Genomic DNA, 12,610 nt, shown 5'->3' with positions numbered 1-12,610 from the left:
TTTTGAAGCAAATTTACATGCTCACAATAGCTGTTAAAAACAAGAGATTCAGAAATATAAAAGGTAGAGAGCAATAGTAAAAAGAATAACTGAATCAAAATGCTGACAGTGTTGGGATTCCAGGGATTATGTTTTTCTTTTCAGTTTTCCTACAGAATTTTAAAAAATAATGGACAGTTGTTATTTTTATATGTAGGAAACAATTAAAAACCATATTAACAACAAAAAAGCCAAGGGTAGGGAAGGCAGAGGAAACAAAAGCCCTATATTCCTTATTTTTCTATGAAAAAATATCAAATGTAACCGTGTTGATCAGATAAATTTGGTTTAAAAATATTTAGAAATGCTTTAATTCATATAAATTTTAATCTGTTTAATTCACTGCAGAATATTCCTCATGAAACAATTCATCTCAAATTTATCTCAGGAGGGCTTCCCTGGTGGCGCAGTGGTTGAGAGTCCACCTGCCGACACGGGGGACACGGGTTCGTGCCCCGGTCCGGGAAGATCCCACATGCCGCGGAGTGGCTGGGCCCGTGAGCCATGGCCGCTGAGCCTGTGCGTCCGTAGCCTGTGCTCCGCAACGGGAGAGGCCACAACAGTGAGAGGCCCGCGTACCACAAAAAAAAAAAAAAATTTATCTCAGGAAATTCAAAGAAAATAAAAAGTAACCAGAGTCCTCAGAATGTTAACTATATATGTGTACAAGTCTTAACCTCACAAGAAAATAACAACACAATGTGACAAACGCTTTAATCTATATGTTAATTTTATAAATTTCCATTAAAACTGTAATTTTTAAGTTTCAGAATTTCTACACAGGATCACATTCTAGTTTCTCCCTTATCCCTTACTTTTACAACTGTAACAATGCAGTAGATAAAATTTCTAGACACTTTATATCTGAACTGTACTATAAAGAACAGTGCAAAGTCAAGGCCAAAGAAAAGACTGAGAAGTCTCTAGTTCAGCCTCAGCCAGGCTCAACCAGATGTCAGAGAATTAAGCTACAATGCCCCACATCATCCACAGTATGTAAAGAATTAACTTAGCTCCTGTGTATCTTAGAATGTTACCAGTTATGTACTATCCTTGAGAGAATCGAGAAAATAGTCACCCAAATCATTTTTTGGAGGTCTTAATTCTGTGACAGTTTCTTTGGGAAAGGCTAGTTGAGGTACGTGAATTGAAGGACAAATAAGAAAAAAAACATTTGTTTGCCTTTGTCAGTTTTAATCAACCAACTTATTATTTTTATAATATGGATAATCATAGAAAACAGGCTCTACTCTCTCTCAACATCTTCCTCAAATGAGAGAACTGATAGGCAAGGAGGAGTTCTAGATATGTGCTAGCTCAAGCTTTGGGTTCTCACTCAATCAATGCCTATTTTAGTCAATGATTCTAAGTGTACAGTTAGCAGTGGAAAAAAAGCATAAATGCACTGATAAATATGAGCCCACTGATAAGTGACATGAAAACAAACTAAGAAAAGTAGACAAAATAAATTCAAGACAACCTGGGACACATAAGTAGAGGAACAGAAGGTTACATAAATTGTAGTGGTACTAAGAGGATAAGGTATCACAGTATATTGAAACAAATGATATAATGAGTAGTCTTGAAATATCAAGACATAAATATAGTCTTTAGAAAAGCTTAAAAATGTAGCACTCCTTTCCTACATGCCTCAGCAAAAAAAGGTATCTACTGTTGGAAAAAAATCTGAAGAATCAATATTTACATTATGTTCATTAAAAACAAATTTCAAAAATAGACAAAATTCTTATGATAAACCCTGACAATTTCCTCACCAGATTCCACAATGACCAAGATTTTGTCATACTTGCTTCAGTTCTTTTCGTTTTTGTTTTTGAAGCATTTAAAAGTAAATTATATCACTAATCATCAGGGAAATCAAAACCACAATAAGACATCACCTCACACCTGTTAGAATGCTTATTATCAAAAAGACAAGAAAAGAAATAAGTGTTGGCAAGGATGCTGAGAAAAAGGGAACCCTTGTGTATTGTTGGTGGGAATGTAAATTGGTGCAGCCACTATGGAAAATAGTATGGAGGTTTCTCAAAAAACTAAAAACAGAACATGTGATCCAGCAGCTGGATTATCTGTTCAAAGGAAATGAAAACACTAATTCAAGAATTATATGCATGTTCACTGCAGCATTATTTATAATCACCAAGACATGGAAACAACCTAACTGTCCATTGATGAATGAATGAATATAGAAAATGTGGTATATATAAAATGAAATATTATTCAGCCATAAAGAAATCTTGCCATTTGAGACAACATGGATGGACCTTAATGGCATTATGCTAAGTGAAACAAGTCAGAGAAAGACAGATACTGTATCATCTCACTTACAGGTGGAATCTAAAACAAACAAAAAAAGAAAAAAGAAAACAACCATAAAAACCAAACACACAGATACAGAGAACAGATTGGCAGTTGCTAGAGGCAGGGTTGGGGTGGATGAAATGAGTGAAGGTGGTCAAAAGGCACAAACTTCCAGTTATAAAATGTATAAATCATGGGGAATGCGAGGTACAGCATGGTGACTATAGTTAATAATACTCTATTGTATGCGTGAACGTTGCTAAGAGAGTACATCTTAAAAGTTCTCATCACAAGAAAAAAAAATCTTAACTGTGTTTGGTGATGGATATTAACTAGACTTATAGTGGTGATGATTTTACACTATATACAAATATTGAATCATTATGTTGGACACCTGAAACTCATATGTTAATTATGTTGGAATTTTTAAAAAAGTAAATTATAGATCTCAAGTCAGTTTTAACCCTACATACTTCAGTATATATATATATTTTTTAATGAGGACATTGTTTTACATGGCCATAATGCCATTAACGGTGTTTATACTCTTAGGAAATTATCATAAAGTCAATGTCTCATCAGCTAGACTCTGCTAAAATCAGGGGATACTGTATTTGTAATAATCTTCTTACCTTTGCTTATATTGAACAATGTCATTCTTGGTGTGATTTATTAACAGGAATGGAGCTGCTCCATCACGATAATCTGAAAATGCAATAACTGTAGAGTGCTCAGCCAAATTAACTTCTGCTATGATACCTCCAAGCTAGAAAAAGGGAAAGAAAATATTCTCTAATGTGATCATTGTCCAAAGAATATTAACCAATAACATTTAATAATAAAAACTATTCATAACTTAATATATTTTTTGATGATTTGGAAAGTAATTTGGGATTTCATACTGCATTTCTGGAAAACCATGACTCTCAATTATCATATACAGATGGGTCAAATTCAAGATGTGGTATATTGTAGCATTCCAGGCACTTTAACTCAGCAGTCCCCAACGGCAGCGGGGAGGGGGGTATGTTCAGACAGTAATGTGAGTGATGGTTCGGTCAGTAATGTGAGCCATGGGGAGCGGCACATGAAGCTTTGCTCACTCGCCTGCCACTCACCTCCTGCTGTGCGGCCTGGTTCCTAACAGGCCAAGGACCAGTACCAGTCCATGGCCCCTGGGTTGGGGACCCCTGCTCTAACTTTCCATGTAACAGTTAAATTGTTTTATGTCTCTTGCTTCCTTTTAGAACTTTTTCCCTTTGCAAAGAGAAATGTTTGTTCATTTTTGGTGAAACAAACAAAAAAAAATCATTTAATAAAAAAAAATTAGTAAGTATATATTAGCTTCTCTAACTACACACACAAAAGAATCACTTACCTCATTATCCAGATGCAATAAAATACAACTTTCTTGCTTGTTAAAATGTATCTTTTTGGGAGAGCCTTCACTTCTTTCAACTTGAATAAGAAGTTTATTAGAAGCATCCTCAGGCCAAAAGGGGATACACTAAAACATACATTACATACATTTATTTAAGTAAAACTGACTTCACCATAAAGACCTTTATCATTTTAATAAACCCATCAGAGTAGACTTAAAATAGTCTTAAACCTCTTTCAACACTGCTCTGGTTACTGGACTGCTTAGCTATAAACTGCTGACTTCAAGATGGGGTGCCACTTGGGGGCACTTTGAACACAAGCAGTAATGGGTAATAAGTTGAAGAGCTATTGATAGAGTGCTGTGAAGAGGCGTTAGTGTGGTCCAGATCTAGAGATGGATTGAAAAAAAGTAAGTAAACTGAGCCAAGTGATCAGTTTAAAACAGGGGAATGTTCAGTTACTAAAAGTTATAATTGGGTTGTGGGCATCACTTAGTAATTAAGCAGTAGTCAAAGTACACACAAATGTCAAGTCAGGACATATATTAAATCCAGAGTCCTGGAAGTCAAATAAGGATTAAAAAAGCAAAAAACAAAAGCAAAAACCAAGAGAAGTATCTAAAGTTCAGAGTAGAAAACAGGCTCAAAATCTTAAGAAACCACCTGGACATCAGTGATCTGGAAACCAGACTAACGGAATAGGAGACAGTCAATGCACCCAGAAAGAAGACCAGACAACAGGAGCTGGAAACAAAGAAAAGAGCTAAAAGAACAGGAATGGAGAGCCAGCCTTGTCTGTAAACTATTATGTAAATCAGGTCTTAGTGTGATCCGACTCTGACCAGGCTGGTAACTTCACACAATTCAATGAGACTGCTCATGTGCTCATCATGATCATCACCATATGACCTGAGGGCAATGTAGAAGAAGCTAGATGGTAGAGTCAAGTGCCTTAGCTTGATAAAGTCAGTTTTATTCAACCATAAAAAGTAATTAATGGAACTAGACATGGGACATGGTTAAGGCTATAACAGGCTGAGAAAATTCCCACTTGAGGCTTCTTGCAACCCAGTGGAAACTTATCTGGGAGTCAAAACAGTAGCAATACTAATCCAAGCATATTTCCCAGGAGGAACTGAGAAGACTAAAAACGATGTGCTCTCTGAAAACCCTCAAGCCTTGCTTATTTGTAAGCCTTCCTTACAAATCAACACTGCTAATAATCATAAATATGCATTTTAAGTTAAGGTTGACTACTGTAAGCCAAAATTAAAATGTGAAGATTTTAAATTAGCAAAAGAAATTTATCTTAAGAAAAGCTGAGGGACTTCCCTGGTGGTCCAGTGGGTAAGACTCTGGGCTCCCAATGCAGGGGGCCTGGGTTTGATCCCTAGTTGGGGAACTAGACCCACATGCATGCCTCAACTAAGAAGTCTGCATGCCACAACTATAAGACCACATGCTGCAACAAAGATCCCACATGCTGCAACTAAGACCCGGCGCAGCCAAAATAAATAAATAAATGTTAAAAAACAAAACAAACAAAAAAAAGAAGAGAGAAAAGCTGAAGTTGGCAACAAAAAGTAAAATAAAAAATAAGTTGTTGTGCATTTGTAATTGTAATTACTGTAAATATAAACTAACTGTTGGAAGACAGAAGCTTAAATAAGTGTTAAAAAAAGAGAAAAGCTGAAATTGATAACAAAAAGTAAAATAAAAAATAAGTCCTAATGCATTTGTAATTGCAATTACTGTAAATATAAACTAACTGTTGGAAGACAGAAGCTACAGATTAGGTTTTTAAAAAGAGAAGACCCAATAATCTTATCTGCAATTGACATATAACGCAAGACATAGAACTACTGTAAATAAAAGTATGGAAAAAGATATACCTAGAAAATACATAGAGTAAAACAAAGCTGCAGTTATAATTTGGCATCTAGATACATAGAGAGCTCTACATCCAACAAACCAAGAGTCCACAGACTTAATGAGCACATATGAAACATTTGCCAAAGAAAATCTATACTCATTCAACAAATATTTATTGAGAGTATACTGTGTTTAATCACTGTTCAGAGCCCTCCAATAGCTCTCTCCATTTCACTCAGAGCAAAAGTTAAAATCCTTGTAATTCACAAAGTTTTGTGTCACAAAGTCCTGCATGATTACTCTTTATCACTGTTATGTCTTGTTCTCTTCTAAATGCTTTTCCCTCTCCAATAATATCGGCCCCTTTTGCTATCCTTCAACCATGCCAAATATTCTCCCATTTTAGGGCACCTACCCTGGCTGATCCTTTGTCTTTAATGCTCTTTCCCCAGATATCCACACTGCTGAGGGGTCCAGCTCCTGGCTAAAAACCTATATGCAATTTTTCAGGTCAGACCACTGGTAATTACAAAGGCTTTACCTTTATCTGGCAGGTCTCACAGGGCAAAGCTGCCCTCCCCATACCAGACTAGGTGCACAGCCAGCGCACTGCATTCTCAAGAACTCAGCCCCCACTTCTAGCCATGCCCTTACAAATATCTGCATTCCTACTACAGGCATCTTTGTCCAGAGGCCTCTTTACCAGGGCCTTTGGCAGAGGCCTTCCTCAAGAATCTCTGCAACACCTCTTTATCAAGGAGAGAGGCGGAACTTCAAGATGCTTTTTCTCTACTCTGACTTGGTGCTCAGTACTCTTCCATTCCTAGCCCTTCCCCTTTGTTTTCTGCCACCCCCAGATCCATAAAACAGTAAGAGCTATTTGTTCAGGGCTCCCCTGACAATGACACTACCCTCACTGATCCACCTCACCCCTAACTAACGTTGTTCCATAGGAAAAATGGTACAAGGGGAGGTGGTGCTTTCTTCAGTTTAGCCTCTTACTTATACTATTGCAGTAAGTAATTAAAGTCCTGAGTGTTACTTTCATTTTAGCTTGTTGTCTTTATCAGCTATTCCTGTACCTGGCATCTCAGCTCCAACTCAGCTGAACTCTTGACAAGTGTACCTCTCACATTTTTCCAAGTTTGTTCAAATGTGACCTCAGTAAGTCCTATCCTTGACCACCTTATGTAAAATTATAGCCCACTTCTTGCTCATTAGAACTCTTAACACCTCTTAGCCTGTCTTATTTCCTTTTTCCCTATTAGACCTGTCACCTTTAAACATACTATGTATTTTACTCGTTGACTATAGTATTATCCATTTAATGATTTCCCTACACTCCCACTGAAATGTAAACTACACAAGGACAGGTACTTGTGGTTTTGTTAAAAGATGTATCACAAGGCACATAAGGAGTACCCACAATAAATACTGTTGAAAGAACGAACAAACAGGCAAACATGAAAAAAGGTACACCTTCTAGAAATGAGAAATGTAATTATTCAAATAAAAAACTCAGTTGGGGCTTCCCTGGTGGTGCAGTGGTTGAGAGTCTGCCTGCCAATGCAGGGGACACGGGTTCGTGCCCCAGTCCAGGAAGATCCCACATGCCGCGGAGCGGCTGCGCCCGTGAGCCATGGCCGCTGCGCCTGCGCGTCCGTAGCCTGTGCTCTGCAACGGGAGAGGCCACAACAGTGAGAGGCCCGCATACCGCAAAAAAAAAAAAAACTCAGTTGAAGGCTCAAATAGCATATATATATATATATATATATATATATATATACTGTATAATATATATAGTAAAAGTGAAAATCTATGAAAATATATATGTAGAATTTATCCAGAATGAAGCAAAGAGTTATACAGATAGAAAATATAAAAAAGATAATAGGATATATGGAAGAAAGAATATGAAGTTCTAGAACAAATCTGATTAAAGACCCAGAAAGAGGAAATGGACGAAGAGGAGAGGTAGTATTTAAAGAGACAATAGCTACAAATTTTACAGAAGGTATGAAATATATTAATCTACAGGTCTAGGAATAAAGTATCTCAAGCAGGATATATCAAAGGAACCCACATGCAGACAAACAGTAGTATGACTGCAGAACATCAAAGACAGAGAGAAAACTGTGAAGGCAGCTAGAGAAAAAGGAAAGATAACCTCCAGAGAAATGACAGAATCACAGCAGAATTTTCAACAAAAATGGAAGCCAGAATATAATAAATGCTACAACATGTAGAAAAAAATAGAATTGATTATCAAGAAAAAGTATCATAAAAGAAAGGTGATGATTAAAACTTTTATGGATAAACACAAACTGATGGTATTTACCTCCAAATCAGCTCTAAATGAAATGCCAAAGGATGGTACATCAAGAAGAATGATTCCAGAAAGATGGTTTCAAAGCAAAAAGGCATAATGAATATAAAATAGCAAACACTTCTCTAATAATCCTAACATACTTAAAATAAAATTTCTTCAGAAGTATTCTATTAACCTCAGGCAGTCTTTCAGAAAGCTCTTACCCAGAGACCTAATAGCTACAGATAGAGTAGAATCAAAATTTCATTCCTAAGACACTACTGTCTTCCTAAAATAACTAGCTTAACCTACCCTATACAGGCATCTCTAACAGCTTCCTAAAGAGAATAAATAATTTCCTTCTCTTTGCTGCATTTATACTTTACCCAGTCTTCTACTGCCATATTTAACGACATTTGGTTAGTAATTATTAAATGTCTACCTCTATTATCAAGCAACACATTCCTAGATGACAATGTTCGGATTTTAATAATTAAATTATTTACTTGGTTTATTCTGGTACAAATAAATACTCAAATGTTCATGGAACTGAAACAAAATTGGGAGGTGGGGGTGGAGAGTTAGAACATTACATAGTGATTTCATGTATCAAACTTCAAAGAAAAATGAAAATCTAAAGAGGTACCTTTTTGAAATTCATCTACCCACCTGCTCCAAATCAAGAGAGAGCCATTTATCACTTCCCTCTTCAGCCACTGATATACGATATTTACTTTTGTTTTTAAGCAAAAAAAAGGGTGTAAAGGTGACAATTCTGGTAATGTTAAAACTGCTAAGATCTATAGTGACACCAACCTACAGGAAAAAGAAATAGCAACATTTCAAAAGCTATTCCATTATCATAACATCCTGATAAAAATTAAGTACTCAGTAGAGCTTAAAAAAAATTTCCTGATGAGCATAAGATGAACTCACTTGATATTCCATTTTCAGGCCCTTACATTTAACAGCTCCGTGACTACCAACAGTATCAATTGAAAACTGATCTGACAATTCACTATCAGTTACCATAAGCTGAACCTAGAAAAAAATATTTCAAATATATTAGTATTTAGGTACCTTTAAAAATTCCTACCTAAGTTGATATATTTTTTGCTTTTTAGCCTAAACTAATATTATACTGTTAATGCACTAAACCCTTCCCAAGACTAAATTTTAATCTTTTTAACCTCAAATATTTCACAAATGTTATTTCTACCTATTTCATAATATTTTATTCTTCTAAACAAACAAAAAGGAGTGATAAGTAGATAAAGAATGAAAGTCAAAAAAACTTCACATACCTTATTGTTATTAAAAAAGTGCTTTGGCTGAAAAGAAAAGAGAACTGGCTTTTTATAATTAGGTGGATGCTTTCGATGAATTCCATCTGCTTTATACTGTAACATTCGACCAGTTTTATTGACCATCCAGTAAGGACTATGAAATGCCATAACTGTCTGGCCAGTATTATAAGTCACATGGATAGCAATATCTAAATCAGTCTTTTCTATTTCTGTAACACAAGTAAAACTGATGAAACTAATATCTTGTTGATTAGGTTTTATATGATATTCACTTTTCCAATCATGATTAAGATAGTCAAGTAATTTTAAATGCAGCCTGGCTTTATCCAACTGTACAGTACAAATCTGGGCTGAATGGCCTTCATGTAGAGTAAAAACTCTATGTTCAGTGCCCTATAATAAAAAAAAAAATACAGTAAATTTTTAATGTTTCAGAATAATACACCAAAATATTCTATTTAATGATTCCAAATGCTATACAAATGATTCTGAAATACCTCTGTCAGAAAAAGAAGACTTATGTTCATGTTCTAACTCTGTCAACTGTATAAATTTCTATAAATTGAGATTTGAGTTACTGTATTTGTAAAATGGTCTAAATGATCTACTTCAAAGGACTATTGTGAAAATAAAATAAAATAATATAGTGTGAAATTCTGCTGGCACTAATGAAGATTATAAAACACTATAATTAGCAAAACAAAAATCTTATCCACTAGTGATTTTAGTTGTAAAAACTACAAAATAATGAAAAATGTATGTAATCCAAAATAAGCAATCCCTACTAACTCCCATTTTTGATTTTTAACAAACTCTCATAACCCATTTCCAATCACTGTTTATACTGAATCTTACGTAGCTTTCAAAACTGTTCATTTCTCTCCACTCACACTTGCATTACCTTAGTTCATGTCACTGTAACCTCTCCCTTTAAGAGTCTCCTAACTGCTCTTATCTCCTCTAAGCCCTTTTCCACACAGCAGCTAAACTGTCTTTCTAAAAAGTGATCATATCCTTTGGAAACTAGCAAACAGAATGTGATCCCTAAAAGCATCAAGTTAAAAGTTCTATTAAAATGCAACATAGATAGACATTCCATCTGGGTATTTCACCTGTTTTTCCAGCAACTCTAATCTGGTTCCCTCCTGTTATAACATGGGAATCTCTTCACCTTAAGATTTTAAATTACTTAAAGCAAAAACAAGGTAAGCTATCAATACTTGACATGTTCCACAAAATAGAAGAGTAGTGCTGGTGGTGCTAGAGAGGTAAATAAATGGGAACCATATGCCTGTCAGGCACTGTGCTAAGTCCTTTACAAACATTATTTAATTTGATTTCACCATATCCCAATCATGAAAGTTTTATTACTATCCCCCTTTTATAGGCTTGGACAAATGATTTAGAAATTAGCTTACCTAAAGACATAGCACTAGTAAGCGATAGAGGTAGGATTCAATCTCAAATCTATCTGACAGCAAAGTGTAAATTCTTAACCACTATGTTATCTGTCAACCATATGGAAAACAGATATTCTTAAACCATAGATGTGTTCACTCCCCCACTCCGAAAAAAATTTAACAGAAAAGTGTAAACAGAGTAAATCCCAATAATTAATAATTAAAAGACTGCAATAAAACAAATAATATACTACAATGAAGAACTACTTTCTTATATTTGACAAGCAATGGCAAATGGAATATTTACTTAAAATCCTAAGATGGAGAGATTCCTGTTACAGCAACAGGAAGGAATCAGATGTAATACCTTAAAACAAACAGTATTTAAAAGAAAAAGCATCTTTATAGGGCATAAAATCCTTTTAGAAAACTAGCACAAGAATAATACAATGTAGCAAGTTTTAAGTCTAGTACTATCATTTTAATACTAATTCTCATACATGTTTGAAAAGTTAGTATCCATCTTTTAAATATACATGAAATATACATGCATGGAAAAGACTGAAAAATATATATTTTAGAACTGAAATGATAACTTCATCAGAAGTGCTACCTTCAGACAATGTGATTATAGACAATCTTAATAATCTTTATTTTCTAAAATTTTCTACAGGAATATCTATTACTTTCATAAATGATTTTTAAAATGGCATATCATATTTGTGTGTATGAATTATATTCAACTTAGTAACCAGATTCCTAAGGTAAATCAGTGGAAAAAAAATTTTTTTAATCTTCTTTCATATAACATGACTGAAACATTTCTTTTCCATTTGAAGAATATCTGTACTGTCTATTCACCAGTACTATAATTTTTATTAGAATTTTAAAACATTGTTTTATTGTTCATAACTTTAAATAACTAAAGCTACAAAATCAAAGACAGGAGGGCATTAAAAAATTCCAGAATACCTCTATATAATAAGCAATTTTGTAAGGAAGAAGATTTCGGAGTAGAATAGGTGGCCACAAATGCATTATATATGGTAAGTCCCAACCATCTTCTGAATACACTGACACAGATGTCAAATTATCTTTTTCTGGGACAATATTAATGATAAATGGCTTCTTGGAAGGGTTTATAGATCTACATTGCTTCTTGAGAAAAGTGCCATCATTTTTTATAATTTCTTCAAAATCAATTCCTTCACACATTTGATAGTCCTCATCTTCTGGCTTCAGGGAAAGGAGTGATCTACATAAAAGATTAAAAAATACATTTTAAAATGCTTTAAAAGAAAATACATGTTTAATTGTTTGATTACAGCTTTAGAACAATGAAATTATCTCCCTCCATACTATTGTAATAAATTTTTATATTTTCACATTCTTCTTAGAGATAGGTAAGATAGACATACAGATACCAATTTCCATCTTAACTTTCTGGAAACCAATCAAGTTATTTGGCTTCCAAGAGAAGAATATTTTTCTTACAAACTTGCTGTCTTAGAAGTATGTTTACAAGATAATAACTGGTTTCTCACAGAAAATACGTAATCATACCCGTCATATATGCAAAACACACACATACAGCTGTGACTTAAACACTTAACTTAAAGAAGTTGGCTTTCCTGGAATATGTGATCCCAAGTACATACCATGATTGAGTTTGTGAAGCAAAAATATATTTCTACTGAAAAATTAATCACCGGGTATTCAAGGTTAATCAAATGAAAGCTTTCAATAGATACTTAGCTTTACAGAAATGTTGAGCATAGTTGCAGAAGTGGTTGTAAGAAGACAGTAATAAAATTATTAGGTGTCACATATGATTAATCCTTATATTTAAAAATCACATTCTTTGTTTACATTGCAAATGTACTTTGGGTTTAATAATTTTTTTAAACCTAAGGTGTGTCCAAGTATAAACACTTAAGTATTTTTATACTTGTAAAACTAATTACCTATAATTGTGACACT

General features: G+C 34.4%; 1 protein-coding gene across 5 annotated transcripts in view; it reads right to left on the bottom strand.

Annotated features, from left to right (window-relative positions):
* VPS13A (vacuolar protein sorting 13 homolog A) overlaps positions 1-12,610 on the bottom strand; it is a 237,539-nt gene that overhangs the window by 54,126 nt on the left and 170,803 nt on the right. For all 5 annotated transcript variants that reach the window (XR_004480053.2, XR_004480054.2, XR_007477790.1 and 2 more), the window contains exons 47-52: positions 11,603-11,885; positions 9,228-9,623; positions 8,860-8,964; positions 8,593-8,739; positions 3,740-3,868; positions 2,994-3,127 (exon numbers count right to left, since the gene is read on the bottom strand). Coding sequence is in view for 1 of the 5 variants with exons in the window: in XM_004285838.3 (XP_004285886.1) it covers positions 2,994-3,127; positions 3,740-3,868; positions 8,593-8,739; positions 8,860-8,964; positions 9,228-9,623; positions 11,603-11,885 (1,194 nt within the window). In the remaining 4 variants the exon portion in view is untranslated. The remainder of the gene's footprint in view (positions 1-2,993; positions 3,128-3,739; positions 3,869-8,592; positions 8,740-8,859; positions 8,965-9,227; positions 9,624-11,602; positions 11,886-12,610) is intronic.

The sequence above is a fragment of the Orcinus orca genome, chromosome 6 (genome assembly GCF_937001465.1).
Source record: "Orcinus orca chromosome 6, mOrcOrc1.1, whole genome shotgun sequence".
In the NCBI taxonomy this organism is placed as follows: Eukaryota; Metazoa; Chordata; class Mammalia; order Artiodactyla; family Delphinidae; genus Orcinus; species Orcinus orca.
The sequence above is the reverse complement of the archived record's forward strand: the minus strand, read 5'-3'. Positions and strand labels throughout refer to the sequence as shown.